This window comes from Callorhinchus milii, unplaced genomic scaffold (assembly GCF_018977255.1).
Source record: "Callorhinchus milii isolate IMCB2004 unplaced genomic scaffold, IMCB_Cmil_1.0 Scaffold31, whole genome shotgun sequence".
Taxonomy (NCBI): domain Eukaryota; kingdom Metazoa; phylum Chordata; class Chondrichthyes; order Chimaeriformes; family Callorhinchidae; genus Callorhinchus; species Callorhinchus milii.
In genome coordinates, this window is record NW_024704772.1 from 3,357,723 (window position 1) to 3,378,159 (window position 20,437).

Below are 20,437 nucleotides of genomic sequence, written 5' to 3' on the forward strand. Positions count from 1 at the left end.
GTGAGAATCCGTACAAGAGAAAGCACCCTAGACCCTCACGGAGGGAGCCGTTCGAATAAGACCTGAGCGGGCTTAATGAATTGACCTAATTTGGCCAATTGACCTTATCTCACAGCTCCACCCCAGCCCCGCTCACTCTCTGCTTCAGTGGACAGATCCCCAGTTTAGCCAACCTCTTGTGACGTCCTTGGGGTGTTGGGGTTGACCGCTCAAGTCTCCCCCTTCCTCCCCCTTCCCCGTAACGGCTGGGAGGTTCTCAGCCGTCCACCCGTCCTGGGTCAAACGTTGTGCGTGGGCTACGGGTTGCGTAGGCCTCTGATTTGGTCGCTCAACCTCCCTCCGGCCTCGAGACGTAACGTTATGTATCATCTCATGTCCAGGTGCCAGTGTTGTCAGCACTCGCTGCTCCGAGACATTCGAGACCAAGACTGCGCTGCTCAGTTTGTTTGGGATCCCTCTGTGGTATTACTCTCAGTCGCCCAGAGCAGTCATTCAGGTACAGTTACGGCTTTATTCGCCCGAGAATCGCATGTGCGAGGCGCTCTTTCACATGGGGGAGGACGTCCCAAGGCGCTGGACGATGAGGGGTTAACACCCGAGCTGGGAGTTGAGGTCGGAGAGGGATGGAAGGGGGAAAGGTGACCGAAAGCGTGGTGGTAAAGGAGGGAGGGAGGGATTGAGGGAGAGAGTGACAGGGTTTTGGGGCGGAGTGGCTGAAGGCCGTCGATGGTGGAGCCGAGGAGACGAGGGACAAACAGAAGGTCAGAAGCCTGGACCAAAAGTTGAGATGGGCCTCGAAGGAGACCAGGAAAGGGGACGAGGTGGAGGAGGGTCTGGGCTGGAGTTCCAGAGGGCTGGAGGCTAAGACTTGACGGAATTTGGGACTTGAGTTAATTCCTTCCTGTTAGTCCATCAAGAGAACTAGATACAACTCTTATTATTAATAATAATAATAATAAGCTTTGTATTTGACCCGGCGTCTTAACACATTGTCGAGACATCTCAAAGCGCTTCACGGGACACACTGTAAAGTGTAGTGACTGTGCGTTTTGTGGCCGAAATGAAATGGTATCACCAACACGAAGGAAAAACCTGAAGGAAGACGTTAGAGGCTTTCACTGAAAGTTGCCACTTTCTCCCACTCTCTCTCTCTCTCTCTCTCCCCACAGCCGGACGTTCACCCCGGAAACTGTTGGGCCTTTAAAGGTTCCCAAGGCTTTGTCGTTATCCACCTCTCAGCTCCGATCAGACCCACGGCCTTCACCCTGGAACACATTCCCAAGTCGGTCGCCCTCCTTGGGTCGATCAGCAGCGCTCCGCGGGACTTTGCCGTTTACGTGAGTGAATTTAGTTGCAACAAATAACAAGACGCATTGGAAAGTGTAGTGACTGTGTGTTTTGTGGGGCCAAACCCAGCCACCAATTGCGCCCAGCGACGTCCCCCCCCCCTCCACAAACAGCCGTGGGTTGAGTGACCCCAATTATTACTTTTGTTTACGTTTTATTATTACGCTTCACGCATAAGTGGAGCACCGTAGAAAGCGGAGTTTATCCCCCCGCCATGTTGTAGGGGGGGGGGGGGTGGGGGAGCAGCACCATCCCACGCGACACGCAGAGATACCGTACGTGCAGCTGATTCCACAGCATTTGACTCTTGCGGGTTGATTTCCGTGCCTAACGGTATTTTCGGTGCTGGGTAGGGTCTGGCCGACGAGAGCAAGGAGGAGGGACATCTAATTGGACGATACACATACGACCAGGATTCCGATCCGATACAGATCTTTCCAGTCCAGGTAACGTCTGGTTTGTTACTTGGTCAAAGCGATGAAACCCAACTGAATTCAGGCCCAAAAGGCCTGGTCCTCACATCTGGGGTGGGGGGGGGTGTTGAAGGTGAGGTGTGGGGTGGGGGGGCTTTGAAGGTTGAAGGTGAGGTACAGACGGGAAGGTGCGGCGGTAATTATAAATATTACAAAGGCTTCTTGGCCAATTTTAAGGCCTGAAAACAAACTTAACAGAATAATTGGAGGCTTTATTTCGTGTTTGGGCCGTTTCCTGGCGCTCAGTTTGAACTCCCCGTAAATTCCACATAAAAAGTGTTTCACGCTGTGTTTTCTCTCTGAAAAGCTTATTGGAAGAAGAGCAAAAATGGCCAATTGGCCGAGTTCCTTCCCGCAGCGACAAAGGGAGACCCTTCAGCCCGTTCAAGCGGTTCAATAGATCGCGGCACATCCTTTAAACGGGTTTCCTGTCCACGAAACCCTCTCGGAAACTAACAGTGAAGCCGTTTTGTTTTGGGTTTGTGTTTCAGAACGAGGAACACGGAGCTTATCGAGTCATCGAGCTGCGCGTGAGCAACAACTGGGGTCACCCCGAATATACCTGTCTCTATCGTTTCCGTGTCCACGGGGATCCAGCGAAGTAACCTTCCGGCCGATGTATCTTTGTGCCGCGCGGGGGAATAGTTAACGCCAGCTTTTCCGGGGCCTAAGTCGGGCTTCGTTTATTTTTGTGTGCGTGCTGCATCTGAAGCTACTCTTGCGATCCATACGATTGCCAGGCCCTCTTTGCTCTGCTCCGATTTGCTGCCCCGGTAAGAAAGAAAGCGAGAGAGAGAGTCAGCACTTTACTGGAAAGAATGAAGATATTTCCGAACTAGAATTTTTTAGGCCCCAATTTTCCGGATTATTGGGTTTCCCGGTTATTATCTGAGAATTGAATAAACTGCGTTACTGTACGGGTCAGTGGACCAGTCAATCAAATCTACTGGATGTTCTGTCACAGGACAAGAATATTTGGGAGTGGGGAGAAATTTCCCCAACTTGTATTTCTGTCTACTTATCGCTGGGAAAAACAAACCAGTAATCCACACCGAAGGACAGCGGGACACATTGAATCGTTTGAAATGTTTGGGCATGTCTTATTATCCAACGGCGATTGAAATTCTATTCTGCAATATTTAATATTTTATTTAAAACAGATTTCCCCATCAGCTGGTCCAGTTTTATCACTCTTAAACGGCCGACCTAATTTTTTAACTTTGTGGTGTTGCAACAACCTGCGGCAAAGGTGAATTATTCTGCGTTGGTGATGTTATTCAGGTCCCAGAGTTGGGCAACCGATTTAGACTCCGTTAAATGCCTTCGCTATTTTCTTACTAATCACTAGTTGCCAGGCCTGATCTGCCACAGACGATTCCCCACCCGTCGGGAGTTTGGAGAGAAAAAGAACTTATTTTTCCCTGCAAATCAAATGCCAGCGTTGTAGCGATACAACAGTGTTCTTACTCCCACTCTCTGCGAGCAGAGCAAACCTCAACGCTCCCTCAAGTGCTTTGTAGGACCTCTATATACTGCTAATATTGGGTATATTCCCCCAAACCAGGCGTCCTCAGACGAGGCTGGATTGTAAGAGGGCGAGCACTTTAATTTCAGAGACCGGCTTCTGGGACTGTTATCTCCACAACCCCATCGACCCCTTTTACTGTTGATCAAGTAGAGGATAAGAGAGAGATCAAGCAGATTGGTCTCTTATAATAGGAATACCAATGACATTTAGATAAAGCCCAACAGTACTGATACAAGTTATTTCTAAGCAGCTTGAGCGACACCACACAATGATGGAGGTGTCCAACCATCCTGTAACCTCCTGTCCTGTTTGATGGAGTAATAGCATTGTAATAATCCCACTGCGTAAAGCCACAGCTAATTTACTTTACTAACTAGTTACAAAGGAAGTTTAACCCCCAAAGCTTTGAATAAAGTGGGACAATGAGGTGATGGGGTTTGATGGCAATAGATGACGAATATTCTCAGACTCTCAGAGATGCAACCTATATTTGTATAAAAAAATAATTTGGGGTTATTATGGCACCTTTCTGGTCAAATAACTTCTCGAAAGAGCGCTCCCTCCGCAAGATGGAATTGATCAGAAATCCAAAATGGTTGTTTATTTGGGAATAGAACGAAGAGGAGGGAAGATTTTGTGTTGAAAACTCCCACAGCTGTGCTTGACCCGCCCCGAGCTCCAGCGTAGTTTGGTAGCTCTGAGCGTTTCTCTTTGACCATGTGGTAACCACACGGAGTTGTTCTTTGACCTGAGTTAACCGCAGACTGTGTAAAAACTGCCTCGTAATCCAGGAAGTAAACACGGTTTGTTTTATTCAGCCAATTACGCCCCATCGCTGTGCAAAACTGCCCCTCAAAAGCTTGCCCTGAAACCAAGAGATAAGCGAGACCTCACCCAGAACTCAGTCCTAACCCTGAGGGACGTAGAGTGTAAATAAAGTGTAAATGACACACAAACAGCCCTGATAAGCACTGATGGCAAACGAGGCAGTATTAATCGTGGCAGTATCGAACGTCACCGCACTTTTAAGTGTCTTTCGGGATTGACGAGAGATTAGGGTTTCATCCACTGCAGCGCAGTAATTGAGGAATGTGTATTTTTATTTATTTTTGATTTTATTTGAGTTTTTACGCAACGTATTGGAAGGCCGGGATATGAGAGACGTTTGCCTTGAATTTCTCTGCCCACGCGATGGGCCGAATGGCCTCCTTCTGTGCTCTACGGTTCTATGTGTATCAAATGCAAGGATTATTATTACATGTTTGTACAGAGAGTGAGAGTTTGTATGGATTTCCGTGCCGAAGTACAGTATTACAGTGACGTTCCAGGGATTTTTTTTATTGGCGTACAACGTTTATTATTTAATATTCTATTGCACTTTGTTTCCATTGAATTCATCTTAAATTTAATGAAAAATTGATGTCCGGGAGAGGGAGAGGTGGTCGGGGGTTAAGATGCACAGCTCTTGCAAAACTCTTGAGACCAATGAAGTGTTTAAACGGTTTTGAGCAAAGCCTGAAATGTCTCGCTATCGATCGTTGTTCGTTTGATTTTTATTGCTGCTTTAATGACATTGCGTGGGGGGGGGTGGGGGGGAAATGGCAAGAGTTTAAACCTTAGCGTTTGAAATTCTTAAACTCAGTGTCAATTCTGAAGCCGGTTCTGACGAGATCGGGAAACGCCAGCCTTATGATTAAAAATTGACTTAAGAATATCGCACGATACAATAATCCTTGCAATTATTAAGCCTAAACCTAAACCGCTTGACAGGATGTTCCGGTCGAACGCAATGGCTGTATTTGGAGACAAATGTGGAGGCCAATTTGCACATAGCGATGTCGAAACAGCCCGAAAGGAAATAACCAATTTTAACTGAGGCAATTGTTTGGCAATTTGCTTTCTGTGAAGCTTCTGTTTTGTCTCAGTGATACTCCCAGAAGCTAATCTAATGCTGCAATGGCTCGCTGGGCGCATGACAGTACGGTATATGAATTATATATTATTGTATTAAACACAGGGATCCCATTGTAAGCCGCAGGGGCAAGCGAGGTCCAGCGTTTCCGAGATTGCTGCAATTGTAAATGCACACTGTTCAAACGTTTACTTACACGATGGTGTGTACAACAATATCGATTTAAAAGTCTCGCTTAATCAGCATTGAAGTCCCTGAGTATGTGCGTTAAGAACAATTCTACACGCGACTCGGAGAAACCCGAAGCTGCTTCCTTACAAACTCTTAACGGTTTTGTTTCCGCTTTTAAGTTTGTACATGTTTTGGGGGGAAAGGGATTTTCAGGCCGTGGTTTCGAGGCCGATCCCGAACTGGTTTCAAACTGGGAATGGATGAGGAATCCGATAACCAGAGTGTCATGGACCTCAGTGAGATTGTGGTGTGTCAATAATTCCGATTGTGGTTTGCTCTGGTGGTGAATTAGACACGTGTGAGGTTTATGGGATCGTAGGATATAATGCAGATGCTTTGAATTCAGAAATATATATGAAGCATTACGTTAATACAGTAGGAGATTTTCCTTAGTTTGGTTATACTTCGGTACATCTGTGTTAATTTGACATAATAGCAATAATAATAATAATAATAAGCCTTGCATTTGAAATGTCACGTTTTTGAGATGTTTCAAACTGCTTTACAGGTTACATTGTAAAGTGTAGTGACTGTATATTTTGTGAGTGAAACGTCCAAAGCAGTGTCCCACAAACAGCCGTGGATTGCGTGGCCAATTTATTATTATTATTATTATTTTTGAAGGAATTATTCAAGAGGACATGGTCATGAGACGGTACTTGTAAGGAACGCAGCCTCTGAGAGACGGTGGAGTTAAATTTTTTCCAAAAATCCTTCTTCAAGAATAATCTTTCTCTCCCCACTTTTCACTTTCTGTAATTCTTTGGAACGTGGAGCATCGTTTAAAGTTTTGCTGTGCGATGAGAAGGTTCCTGCTCCTTTGGGGATAATTTATTGTCTGCAAAGTTTGGCTCATTAATTACTTCGACAACCAGCAAACGTCTAAAAGTAGTTGTTACTATAATTGTGGCTCCGGCTCGCTCGCACGGTAATTTCTGTTCCTATAGAGTCACAGAGGTTGATTGTATAAAGCCATAATAAGATAGGTATTTTAGGGAAGAAAATCTGATTTACTTTGCAAGGTTTAGAAATGCTTCAATTCCAACTGGGAGCAAATGTTTCTTCAACGTATAAACCACTGTACGGATGCCTTAAGGGGGTCCGGGGTCAGGAGATAAGAGTCTTAGCCAAGGTCCTCATTGAAGTATCTCCACTAATTGAAACTGTAGAGTTGCACTGAAATTGGCCCGACATAAATTAAGCATCGGCCCCCGAACTGAAATCAGTTCATATGAAAATGTGTATCAAGTATTGGTTTTAAATTCGCTTTGATATTAAAAAAAAACACCAGACTAAGCATCGGAACTGAGTAAGTAGCCCTTGGTGAACAAGGTAAGAATCTCGCATTCGCCCCTCACCTGGTTTTCTCGTATAATTCTCCTATAATTTCCCTTTCATCTTCTGTAGGAAGGAGCGGGTGATTCAAGGAAGAAATTCACAACCCGCACTGACTATAGGTCCCCCTGTGCTCATATCACATCGTACGGCTGATACTATTCCACCCCTACGTTCCTCCTTTCTATTACGTATTTTGTGACTATCTTTATTTTGGGCAAGTGTGAAGTTAATGTAGGCAAGTTGATTAGTCTCCAAGTTAAAGCTCTTTTTACTTAAAAAAAATGCAGTGTTATCTCCGAACCTTCGAGCCTTTTAAACCCCTTTTTAAGATTCCTTCTGTGCGCAACGAAGAGGGTTTGCTCTGTTATTTTGCAGCACTACTTACTGTAATAATAAGGCATTTATTTTATACACAGCCTTTCACCTAAAGAGAAAGCTCTTGAAACGCTTTGCAAAGTACAAAAGGGTTAGAAATGAAAATGACTGTTCTTATATTCACAGATTAGCCGCAGAGATGCCACATTTTCTCGGATATAATCAATAAGAAAATCTTTTCATTCCATTCGGGAGGCAGGGAAATTTCCATGTGTCGGTGGCACATGTATGTGGATCTCTCGGTTTGGTTAACAAAATCTTGGATGCTCAGCGCTTGAGTTTTTTTTTAGTTTAAAATCAAAGGAAAGTCACGATGTGGCGTTAAGCTCACACTACCACAAAATTAATTCATCAATATAATTCGTAGCAGGATTATCATTCTTTTAAAAAGATGCAAAGATGTCATCTTAGAAACTAGGTATTTTCTTTAAAATCCCTCTCGTGAAAGTTCTGTTTCAGTATTTTAGACCGAGTCTATATATATACTTATGTAAGTATATACATATATATAAGTATATATACTTTCATAGCTGAAGCTTCCTTGACATTGTGCTAAGCAGCAGGATTCAACCTGTTACAAATATGTACCAGCATTCCTGATTATTATTATTATTTAACGTTCCCCTGCACTGATTTCATGCAACATCAATATACTGCAGTGAAGTCTTGATTCGCACTGTAAAGGATCTCGACATAATTCATTGCATCTCTGGCACATGATTCTATTCCCTGTGGAAAAGTACTTTATTTCAGTCCAAAGCTCTCAAACCCAAATGCAAAAAAGGGCACGAAGTTTGAATAATATCTGGAAAAGATTGTAATTTTAATCTGTTTCATTATTTTAATTGTTTATTGTCTGCTACAGCGAGAAAGCCCAACAAAAGTTTTTGTTGTTCCTCATCCTTGCATTATACTTGATGTCGGTTTTGGAATGGTATTATTACTGGATATAAATACAAATATTTTCTACAGCATTTGAAGGATACTGGAAATTTATTTTTGTACGGTTTCCGTTTAACTTAATCCGCCAATGTTTCGTTTTCGTTTGCAATGCGCACAATAAAGTTACACGTGTTTAAAAGCTGTCTTTGACTTGGGAGTAATTACAGGAGGACGGGGAGAAAAGATATCTAAAGCGGTGAGTGTGTGTGCATGTGTGTGTGTGTTAGAAGTGTGGCACCACCACTGTGAAGAGTGTGTGCAAGGATTAGGGATTGAAAAATGATGATAAATGATATTAAGGTTAATTATATTACCCCAAAAATATTAATATTAATATTTATAATGACATTATATCGTTTATAAAAATATTATAAATAATATAGATCTTATAATAAAAATAATTATAAGTAATAATAATAATCCTCGCAAAACGGTCACTCGCTCCACGAGGGGGACATCACTGAGCGAAAATTGCTGCCGCATTTCTCCCACAAAACCCGCAGCCGATTCATTTGACAGCGTAGCCCGTGAAGCGCTTTGAGATGTCTCGACGACGTGATACCCCGACACAAATATAAAATATAAGACAGCAGCGAATAATAATAATAATCCTTCCATTTGATATAGCGCTTTTCACGTCGGGAGGACGTCCCAAAGCGCTTCACAGAACACACTGTAAAGTGAATTGACTGTATATTTGTGGGCGAACGCGGCAGCCAATTGCGCACAGCAATGTCGCACAAACAGTCGTAGATTGAAAGTGACCAATTTATTATTGTTTTGGTTTTGGAGGGACTATTATTAGGCTCCGTGTGGAGTAAGGAAACTTGCCCGAGGTTTCGCCCTCTGCCTGGAATTGAACTAGGTCTCTCACTTGCAAAGCGAGTGCTCTAACCACTGAGCTACAGGACTCCACGAGCGTAGCCCGTGAAGCGCTTTGAGATGTCCCGACGAGGTGATACCGCGGCACAAATATAACATATAAGACAGCAGCGAAGGCGAACAATATATAGTAATAATATAATAACAATTTAATTATAATAATAATAATAATCCGTGCGTACGACGCAGAGTCTGATCATTTCTCTGAGACGCCTTCGCAGGATAGGAAATTAATAATAATAATAATTGTTTAAAAATGTCCTTATATTTATTGGAAAGTTGAGGGGGGATTCGATAACACTTTTTTGAGAGGGAAATTCAATCGTCCGCCAATCGTCACGCGATCCCCGTGTCTGTCACGCGGCAGAGATCACGTGTCAGATCGGTCACGTGGCAAAGGTCCCGTGGTGTATGTCACGTGTTCCTCCTCTCCCCCCCCCACCCATCCTCCCGCACTGCGCAGGCGCCCTGGGGTTCAGCAGCGTTTCCCGCCCGTCCGGCGCTCGGCGGACGACGGGGTTCCGGCGCCATTTTGTTTCGTTCCTTTCCGTTCCGTTCGGGCTCGCGGCCCGGGATAGTGAGAGCGGAGGCCACGGTGAGGGCAGCTCTCTCCCTCCCTCACACTCCCTCTCACTCACACACTCCCTCACACTCCCTCTCACTCTCTCCCTCCCTCACACTCCCTCTCACTCTCTCCCTCCCTCACACTCCCTCTCACTCTCTCCCTCCCTCACACTCCCTCTCACTCTCTCCCTCCCTCACACTCCCTCTCTCTCACACACTCCCTCCTTCTCTCCCTCACACTCACTCTCTCCCTTCTTCACACTCCCTCTCTCCCTCTCACTCTCTCCTTCACTCTCTCTCCCTCCCTCTCTCCCTCTCTCTCCCTCACTCTCTCTCACTCTCCCTCACTCTCTCTCCCTCACTCTCTCTCCCTCACTCTCTCCCTCACTCTCTCTCCCTCACTCTCTCTCTCTCCCTCACTCTCTCTCCCTCTCACTCTCTCTCCCTCACTCTCTCCCGCTCACTCTCTCCGTCACTCTCTCTCCCTCACTCTCTCCGTCACTCTCTCTCCCTCACTCTCTCCCGCTCACTCTCTCTCCCTCAATCTCTCTCCCTCACTCTCTCTCCCGCTCACTCTCTCTCCCTCACTCTCTCCCGCTCACTCTCTCCGGCTCACTCTCTCTCCCTCACTCTCTCCTGCTCACTCTCTCTCCCTCACTCTCTCTCCCTCACTCTCTCCGGCTCACTCTCTCTCCCTCACTCTCCCGCTCACTCTCTCTCCTGCTCACTCTCTCTCCCTCACTCTCTCTCCCTCACTCTCTCTCCCTCACTCTCTCCCGCTCACTCTCCCTCACTCTCTCTCCCTCACTCTCTCCCTCACTCTCTCTCCCTCACTCTCTCCGGCTCACTCTCTCTCCCTCACTCTCTCCCGCTCACGCTCAGGCTCACTCTCTCCCGCTCTCCGGCTCACTTTCTCTCCCTCACTCTCTCCGGCTCACTCTCTCTCCCTCACTCTCTCTCCCTCACTCTCTCCCGCTCACTCTCTCTCCTTCACTCTCTCCCGCTCATGCTCAGGCTCACTCCCGCTCTCCCGCTCACTCTCTCTCCCTCACTCTCTCTCCCTCACTCTCTCCCGCTCACTCTCTCTCCTTCACTCTCTCCCGCTCATGCTCAGGCTCACTCCCGCTCTCCCGCTCACTCTCTCTCCCTCACTCTCTCTCCCTCACTCTCTCCCGCTCACTCTCTCTCCTTCACTCTCTCCCGCTCATGCTCAGGCTCACTCCCGCTCTCCCGCTCACTCTCTCCGGCTCACTCTCTTCTGTGCTCTGTTCAGATCACATTGCGCTGTTTGAAAAGAAAAGGGAGTTTTTCTCTCTTGGTGCATAGTGGCTGATACTGTGGCCGCTGATGGTAGAGCGGAGAGGACAAGGGACGTGCAGAAGCATAACCACATTATTGACATATTAAAACGTGCCTTGTGGATTTTCTGAGGTTAACAAATGGTTTTATTCTTCCTGAGCCGTCTGTACTTCCAGGAATAATCGCGAGTCACTGAGGAAGTGAGAACGCTGCTGTGTTTCCAACCATGAGGGCAATGGAGGATCAGGTGGTGGAGGAAGAAGTTAGTTTCCAGGATGACGAGGTAGTAATAATAATAATAAAGAATTGTTGGTATTAATAATCTTATTTGCATTTGATATCAGGCCTTATTATGTCAGAAGATTTCAAAGCGCTTCACAGGATTTACTGTAAAGTGTAGTGACTGTATTTGTAGGCAATCATTGTTGAAGAAGAATATGGCACTGTATCTCCTGGACTCCATTGTGTGCCTTTACTGCACACTGCTGTAAGTTGTTATGGGTTGGCCTATGTAGTATGTGAAGGGATTTATTTGAATTCTATCTTCAGATGAGTTTTTTCTCCAAAATACTCTGTTTTTTGGAAACTAAAGAGATCTTAGTTTGAATATAAGCAAATCCATGATCATTGTTTTAACACCAAAAGGGGGAACATCACTGACATAATGTTTTACAACAACAGCTGAGTTTGATGTGGTTTGATTGTCAGTGTGATCTTTCTCTCATTGTGTTTTCATCGCTGTCTCTGCTACAGGAATCTTTCTTCCAAGACATTGATCTGTTACAGAAACATGGCATTGTAAGTATAAATAGACCATCTAATTTGTGAGTCTTGTCACAAAGTTACAGTCAAACTTTCCTATCTTACTTGAGGTTTTTGGTTAATACAAAAAGGCATAGTTCATGTTGCATTTTTCAGACTAAAGGGTTTAAATTGTTCTCTCTGCAATTAATTACATAGAACACTTATTGTTGCATCATCATCCTTATTTTTCTATTACGGCACGGAAACAGGCCATTCAGCCCAACTAATCTGTGCCAGTGTTTCTACTCCACATGAACTTCTATCTTCCTAAACCCCTCTCCATACTCCTCTTTTGCCTTTCCTCTCATGGCTTTATCTAGAGTTTCCTCTTAAATACATTGATGCTTTATGCTTCAATCCACAATTCCACATTCTCACCACCCTCTGCAGAAGGAAGTTCCTCCTGAACTCCCTATTAGATCTGCTGCTTACATTTATTGCCTCCTCATTTTGGAAACTAACCAACTCTCTCATGAACTTTCCACCAAATTCCTGGGGCTGCAGGCCATTCCCAGAGGCCAGCCAGCCAGTCAGTGCCAGAAATGTACCATACAATTGGACGTTAACCCGCGTGAAGGGCAGTATATAAATGCAAGTTGCACACTGTTGTTGCAATGTGGTCCACCGTGATACCACAGTATAAGCACTGGGTGTAGACTAACACGCTTAACCTGTACATTAGGTATGTAGCAATTTGTTGTCAGGAGTACTGAGAACTTGTTAACGCTTGTTAATGCTTCGATAAGTAGTTTTTCCTGATGTTTCCTTTTGTACAGAATGTGGCTGACATTAAGAAAATGAAATGTGTGGGAATCTGCACGGTCAAGGGAATTCAGATGACAACTCGGAGGGCACTCTGTAACATCAAAGGCCTTTCTGAGGCCAAAGTGGACAAAATCAAGGAAGCTGCCAACAAACTTGTTGTAAGAGCATTTACTGTGCATCTGTACTTGAAAACTGTGGAACCTAATGTATAATGATAATAATCCTCGCATTTGATATAGCGCCTTAGTCACGTCTTCGAGACGTCTCAAAGCGCTTTACACGATATTACTGTAAGGTGAATTGACAGTATTTTTTATGGATCGTGATCTGTTACAGGAGCCGGGATTTCTTACTGCGTCTGAATACAGCGAGAAAAGGAAATCAGTGTTTCACATCACGACTGGCAGCCAGGAGTTTGAGTGAGAGCATCATTTAAAAAACAATTTAGTTATTTTTCTTCCAATAAATTCCTCTGTGATTCACATTCAAGGGTCTTTCTCTAAACTGCAATTAGAAATTATAGTACAGAAGGCAGCCATCTGGTTTATCAGGTCAATTATACTTGTCTTGATTGTAAATAATAATAATCCCTGCATTTGATATAGCGCTTTTTACGTCTTCTAGACGTCTCAAAGCGCTTCATAGAATGTACTGTAAAGTGAATTGACTATATTTGTGGGCTGTTATATAAATAACAAAAGTCTTGAGGCATATAAAGTTCAGACTGAAAGTGGACCGTGTAATTTGAAAATTGAGGGTCTAATTGAAGTCTAACAGTGTATCAGCATTAAAGAAGAAGTCTCAACCCCAAACCATTTTTAAAAATAGACTGAGAGAACTTTCACCTGAATCTCTAGATTTACTCTTATCTGTGCAAAATTTCAGAGCGCCCAGAATTTGACAAACTGTTGAATCCAGTCTGATTTGTAACGTTGCTTTTCTATAGGGCTTAAATGTAAGTTGCGAGGAGTAGAACTGATAGGAAGTTTAGGAAGAATTTTGTCACAAAGAGGGTGGTGGAACTCACTGCCGGAAGCTGTGTTGAAGCAAAAAACATAAACATATTGAAGAGAAACATAATTTTGGGGAATAGGAGGAATGGATGCTTGTGTGGAGTGTAAACAACAGCAGTAATTCTTGCCAAGACACAGTACAGTAAAGAAAAGTGTTTGTACTACGTTAACATTTCTCTGTGTTGCTGTGCAGCAAACTGCTGGGTGGAGGGATTGAAAGCATGGCGATAACGGAGGCGTTTGGAGGTGAGCAGGACAGAAATATTCACCAACGCATTTGCTAAGCATTCACCGTCCCAGTAACAATCACGGAGACCATGGCATTAACTTCCAAGGTCGTATACTATTCTGTCTCTTTCTGTATTTAAGTCCCACCTCAAATTCTACCTTTGTATATGCCTATGGCCCTTCTCCCCCCACCCACCAAACCACCCTTTTGCTTGGTGTCCAATCCCGTTCTTGTGAAGCTCTCTGAGATATTATCCTATGTGAAGAGCCCTCATCCTCTGAAACTCCATCCCACAGTCCCTTCGCCTCGTCCCGCTTCCCTCGCCTCCTTCAATGCCAGTCTCAAGTGTAACCTGTTCGACCGCACCTTCAGCCACCTGCCCACCACCTACCTTTCCCGCTCTCCACCCCTCCTGAACTCAACCCTTAGTTCGGGTCCAAATCCCTGATTGTCCAGGGCCTTGGGACGTTCTCCCTAAGTGAAAGGCGCTTTGTAAATGTCATTTGTTGTTATATGTTGCTATTTTATAGAGGCAGAACACATATACATACGCACACACACAAGCAATTGGCCGAGTCTCCTCCTGTGCTGTAATTTTATGTGGTTTCGTTTATTTTTGCAGAGTTCCGAACGGGAAAGACACAAATGTCTCATACTTTCTGCGGTAAGTTCACTTTAAAACTGATAAATCTTGTAGTCTAATGCTCTTATGTTCTTATGTAATGACATCTGAAGCAACCCTAAAAAACTGTACCATCTCTGAAAAGCATATCTTTTATTTTCTTCATCACAGTCACTGCTCAAATCCCGGGTGCTAACGGCTACTACGGAGGAAAAGTTATCTTCATCGACACAGAGAATACCTTGTATCCTTCATACAATATTGTCAAGCGCTTGTGGGCTAAAGGTGTGGCTTTTGGTGAAGAAGTAACATGATTGGGGTTGTGTAAACCATTGTCAGAAGAGCAGAGCAATATAATAATAATAATCCTTGCATTTGATATAGCGCCTTATCACGTCGTTGAGATGTCTTAAAGCTCTTCACTGTAAAGTGAATTAACTGAAACCCGTTAAAATGTTCTTGAAGAACGATTATAATTTGGTACTTAATTGTATTCAGTACAAGTGTTTAACTGCATTTTGACGTCCAGAGGATTGGTGTGTGTGTGTGTGTGTGTGTGTGAGTGCCATCATTTTCATGGCAGATAATAGTCTGTTGCCACATCTTCTGTAACATGGATGGAGTGACGAGGGCGAAATGCATCTCTGGCAGCTTAATAATATCTGGGGTATACAGTTTGTGACACAACATGTCAAGTGAGTGCCATGATATTGGAAGTCATCTTCTGCCCCACCATCGGAGATCACGCTTTCAGCCACTGTGCCCCCAAATTCTAGAATACTAATCCCTCCGCCTTGTTCCACCCCCCTCCCTTTTTTCAAGTCCTGCCTGAAAACTTTCCTTTTCGACTGTGCTTACGGTCACACACCGCGCCCCCCCGGCCCTGAGCTCGTAGTCGGGTTCCGCCACTGTTAAGCTCTCTGAGATGTTACCCTGAGATGCTACCCTGCGTGGAGGGCGCTGCAAGTTGTTGTTGTAGATGGACCTTGGTCTTTTGCCTAGAAAATTCTTGTGTTCTTAAGTGGGCCAAAGGATTTTTTTCATCCGAACTAATCTTGTGGTTATTGTGTTGTGTGTGATTGCTATAACCAGTTAAATAAGCTCCCTTATGTCTGAATCCTTAACGCAGCAGTAGCCGTCCAGACAGACTGAGAGGTATTGCTGACCGGTTTAACTTGGATCCAGAAGCAATATTGGACAATGTGCTGTACGCCCGGGCCTATACCAGTAAGAACTCTATTTAAATCCTCGTTTCACATTTCACAGGAGGGGAATTGGTGCCCATAGAACTGTAGCATAAGTTAGTGCCTTCATAAAAGGAGAGGGGAAAGAGACAACGCTTCCAAATTCTCATTTCTTCCACAAAACGTTTCTCCCCCATTGCTATCTTTCAGTAATTCAGAAGTTCGACAAAGGGAAAATAAGAGACACAAATTTTTATCATGGATTTTACACTGCTAGTTATTGTAAAAGAGCGATACTAACAACAACAAAATGACATTTGTAAAGCACCTTTCACATCAGGATGACGTCCCAAGTCGCTGGATATCGCTGCATAACAACAATAATAATCATTAATAATCCTTGCATTTGATAAAGCACCTTATCACGTTGTTGATACATCACAAAACACTTACAGGATTTTGCTGTGATATAGTCATATAGTGCCTCTCATGTCTAGTCACTTGACACAACTAACTCAGCACTTAAGGGTGGGGCAGTTAAAGAGATAGGTCTATAGATGAGTTTCAAAGAGAAGAAGGAGACAAAACATGGAGTTCCAGAGACCCCGGGCAGAACGGACACACAATGTTGATCTTGCCCTGATCTCAGTCCCCAGGCAGAGATAATGAAAGTGCTGCAGCTTTGAAATGAAGCAGATTTCAGTGTTTCAGTCCAAATAATCAAACTGCATCCCCACTTAATGAAACCCAAAGCGATTATCGGACAGCGTTCAATTATGTGACTTGTTGCTTGTGTCGTTATCAGGTGAACATCAGATGGAGTTGCTGGATTATGTAGCTGCCAAATTCCACGAAGAAGGAGGAATCTTCAAACTCCTGGTAGGAGTTTTTGGTGCAAGCTCCGTATTTGGTGGAATGTCTATTGGTGAATCCTCCACTGACTATCAGAGAACTCACACAGCCAGGGGGAAAGTGTTAAGGTGTTTAGCCCCCATGCAATCCCTTCCATTAGCCATTTGTGGAGTCCTGTAGCTCAGTGATTAGAGCACTCGCCTCGCAAGCGAGAGGTCCTGGGTTCGATTCGCGGCAGAACGACATGTTGGGCAAGTTTTCTTACTCCACACACACACAAACCTCTGTTTATCTAGCAGTAATTAGGAATCCAGTTGTCGATTGGCCGATCGCTTTTCTGGAGGTAATAATCCCTTCAAAATAAAATAATAATAATAATTTGGTGACTCAAACCACAGCAGTTTGTGCGGACGTTGCTGTGCGCAATTGGCTGTCGCGTTTCGCCCATAAAATACACAGTCAATTCACTTTACAGTGTATCTGGTGAAGCGCTTTGAGACATCTCAAAGACATGATAAGGCATTATAAGGTCCTTTTTTATGGCCTACGTTGTATACTAATTTTGCTGATGCTGGGTTTTGCTCTTCAGATCATAGATTCGATCATGGCTCTGTTTCGTGTGGATTTTAGTGGCCGAGGCGAGCTTGCAGAACGTCAGCAGAAACTGGCTCAGATGCTCTCTCGTCTGCAGAAAATCTCAGAAGGTGCCTAGTTAAATGCTCTGTCTGCACTTGGACCAGAGTCAACCCTTCTCAAGCCAAAGCCCTTCTCTCTTCACAATTTATAGGTGGAGACCTGTAGCTCAGTGGTTAGAGCACTCGCCTCGCAAGCGAGAGGACCTCGGTTAGATTCCCGGGCAGGGAGAAAAGTTGGGCAAGTTTCCTTATTCCACACGCACGCGCCTCTGTTTACCTAACAGTAAGAAGGAACCCGGTTGTTAGTCAATTGGCGGATTGCATTTCCGGGGGTAATAATCCATTCAAAGAAATAATAATTCACCCACAAATATACTGTCAATTTACTTTACAGCATATTCTGTGAAGCGCTTTGAGACGTCAAGAAGACGTGAAAAGCGCTATATCAAATGCAAGGATTATTATTATACTACTAATAATAATTTGGTCACTCAATCCATGACTGTGGGACGCTGCTGTGCGCAATTGGCTGCCGTGTTTTGCCCACAATGTATATGGTCAATTCACTTTACAGTATATTCTGTGAACCACTTTGAGATGTCTTGAAAAGACATGATAAAGTGCTATATCAAATGCAAGCATTATTATTATAATAATACATCCTCCCGTTTCCTTCTCTTCCTACCAGAATACAACGTAGCTGTTTTTGTCTCCAATCAGATGACCGCAGATCCAGGAGCAGCCATGAGGTACGTACACGGTTTAGGTCAGTTTGGCTATTTCCTGGGCAATGGATTGTCGGCATCGAGTCCACCCTCTGTGGCAGTCTCAGCTTGCCAGGTCTGCTAGTGCCTTTAATGATAATCCTTGCCTTTGATACAGCGTCTTGTCAAGTCTTCGAGACGTCTAAAAGCGCTTCACAGAACATACTATAAAGTGGAGTGACCGTGTATGTGGATGTGGGTAGAATATTGTGATATACGCTCAATCACTTAACAGCATGTCCTATGAAGCGCTTTGAGACGTCTCGAAGACATGATAAGGCGCTAAATCAAATGTAAGGATTATTTTATTTATTATTTATCAACTTTCTAGAATTTCAGATCTGGTTTGAAAAAAACTCAATCCATATATCTCTGCAACAATGGCATCCAGTGGTTGACACCATGTCATCTCACAAAATACATAGTCACTCCACTTTACAGTATATCCTGTGAAGAGTTTTGAGACGTCTCAACAATGTGTTAAGCCCCTATATCAAATGCAAGGATTACTATTATTATGTCACATTTGTGAGCCTTCCTCTGAGTAAAACAGCAGTTATTGGCTGACACGTAATGGAGGTATGTACCTTTTGAAGGTTTGACAACAGCAACTTGCACTTGTATAGCGCCTTCCACGCAGGGAAGCATCTCAGTGCTTAACAGTGACTCCAAGCCAGGGATGGGGGAGGTAACTGTAAGCACGGTCGAAGAGGAAGGTTTTCAGGCAGGACTTGAAGCAAGGGGAGAGAAAGGGGGCAAGGCGGAGGGATTAAGGAAGAGTGTTCCGATGGTGGGGCGGAGGGTGCGAGGGGAGAGCAGGAGGCCAGTCGAGCGGAGGCGCTGGGTGGTGGATTGGGGAGTGAGGAAGTCGGAGAGGGAGGTAAGGAGGTTCCAGAGAGTGAAAGGATTTGAACACAGGTGTGAGGATCTTGAAGTTAACCCGTACTTGACGCCTTGGTTAGAGGCTAACAATTTATTTCATTGATCTGATCAGTTTTTTTTTCTTGACTTATTCCCAAGTTTCCAAGCTGATCCGAAGAAACCAATTGGGGGCCATATCCTCGCTCACGCCTCGACCACCAGGATTAGTCTGCGGAAAGGCCGGGGTGAACTGCGCATTGCAAAGATCTACGACAGGTAATGTTTCGGGATGAGGTGACTTTTCCCTGGAACATTTCACTCCTCTTACATCTACAGTATCCACGTTCAACTCAAAATTACAATTGTCGGGTGGACGTCCCAATGGACTGGACAGTCAGGGATTTGGACCCGAGCAGTAGGTGGGGTGGGGATGTAGGAGGGTGGCCGAAGGTGCAGACAAAGAGGAGCATTAACTACAAATATACACCTAATCTGCAAGCCCATCACCCCCCCATCCTCACTTGGCTTCCCTGTTTCCTCGGCAAAATCCACACCCTCGTATTCAAATCCCTCCACGACCTCACGCCACCCCACCTTACCTACCTCTGTGATCTCCTGCAACCCTTCCGACCCGACCTCACCCTACTCCTGCTTCATGTCCACAGTCCTATCATCGTCGGTGGGTGATATTTCAGCTTTTCTGCCTCCACCCTGAAGTTCCTCCGCCTTGTCCTCTCCTCCCCTGCCTTCCAAAACTGCCATAAGTCCTATCATTTGAGTCACCGCGCTTGTGGTCACTGGGCTGCAAGAGAAGTGCAGAGGCTGTGGTATTTAAAGAATGAGGAACATCTGTGGTAGATCATTTCTCCTTTCTCTCCCAGCCCAGATCTGCCAGAGAACGAAGCCACATTTGCCATCACTGCAGGAGGCATAGCTGATGCCAAAGAGTGAGATTTGTATAGATAAAAGAGGTGAATGTAGGTGTTATCAATCATTCCGATTACTTTTAGTGAGAAAACATTTTTTTTCTTGAAATCTAACTTGTAAAGTATTTATGTATTTATTAAGAGTGTTTGAAATGGAAATTATCCTTCCTTTAAATTTAGAAAGTCATTATATACAAATATATTGTTTAACATGTATTATTATGTAACACATCATATAATACATTATATATGTCAACTGTGAGTGAGTTAAAGGTTACAATCTTATCTTAAAGTTCAGCTTGATCACTGAACAATGTTTTTCAAACACCTTTATATGATTTGCGCTGTGAGTTCCTCTCCCCTCACTCTAACTCATTCTTTTGCTTGCTGTCCCCTCCCAAGACGCGTCTCCTCGCATTTTTCATTTGAACATCTGTCTGAACAGGTTTTGCTCCTTCTGATCTTCAGCAGCTGCGTTTCTGTTTAATGTGAAAGCGTGCAAGCAGATAGTGATGTCAAATGTCATGCTGTTTGGTGCTTCTTGGCAGGAGTGGATGCTTTATGTGCTCGAGCGTGTTTCCTGCGCATGAGGACTGGAAGCTCAGACAACAACACTGTCTGAGTCTACATCCTGACTTCTCATTCATCTGATATTCAACAACGTATTTAGCTTCACTGTATAACAGTGAGATTGCCAGAGACCTCTGTTTATTTCTCTAGGAGATATCTTCTATTAGAAAATGCTTTCAACAGCAAAGCCGAGGAAAGGTGGAAAAGTGGCAATTTTGCCATAATGTAAATGTTTCATTTGTTTTACATTAAGCCGGTTTCACAGCCTGTGTTATAAAGTTATTAACAAAGAGGGGTTTTGAATGCAGGATCAATGTTCCA

At 44.3% G+C, this 20,437-nt stretch overlaps 2 protein-coding genes and 1 non-coding gene across 3 annotated transcripts in view; 2 read left to right on the plus strand and 1 right to left on the minus strand.

The window, feature by feature from the left end:
- LOC103173461 (platelet-derived growth factor subunit A-like) overlaps positions 1-369 on the minus strand; it is a 5,816-nt gene extending 5,447 nt beyond the window's left edge. Inside the window, exon 1 of the mRNA XM_042344946.1 lies at positions 174-369. Within this exon, the coding sequence (XP_042200880.1) occupies positions 174-369 (196 nt within the window). The remainder of the gene's footprint in view (positions 1-173) is intronic.
- Positions 370-396: 27 nt separating this feature from the next.
- On the plus strand, positions 397-4,587 carry LOC103191046. Its single transcript, XR_006085873.1, has 4 exons — positions 397-496; positions 1,170-1,337; positions 1,701-1,793; positions 2,312-4,587. It is a non-coding gene; the product is annotated as an uncharacterized LOC103191046 (transcript).
- Positions 4,588-11,015: 6,428 nt separating this feature from the next.
- On the plus strand, positions 11,016-19,626 carry dmc1 (DNA meiotic recombinase 1). The gene is made up of 13 exons (XM_042345012.1): positions 11,016-11,174; positions 11,645-11,689; positions 12,472-12,618; positions 12,797-12,879; positions 13,667-13,719; positions 14,325-14,366; positions 14,496-14,568; positions 15,460-15,551; positions 16,314-16,387; positions 16,950-17,064; positions 17,684-17,744; positions 18,780-18,896; positions 19,502-19,626. Exons 1-13 carry the CDS (start codon positions 11,118-11,120, stop codon positions 19,569-19,571), a joined length of 1,029 nt encoding a protein of 342 aa, XP_042200946.1. The 5' UTR covers positions 11,016-11,117; the 3' UTR covers positions 19,572-19,626.
- Positions 19,627-20,437: the final 811 nt, after the last annotated feature.

Bases quoted from the DNA above. Each gene is read 5' to 3' on its own strand.
- dmc1 (XM_042345012.1), top strand. From the start codon at position 11,118: ATGAGGGCAATGGAGGATCAGGTGGTGGAGGAAGAAGTTAGTTTCCAG. The intron at 15,552-16,313 runs GTAAGAACTCTA...TGTCGTTATCAG, and splicing joins GTACGCCCGGGCCTATACCA to GTGAACATCAGATGGAGTTG. The intron at 16,388-16,949 runs GTAGGAGTTTTT...TTTGCTCTTCAG, and splicing joins GAGGAATCTTCAAACTCCTG to ATCATAGATTCGATCATGGC.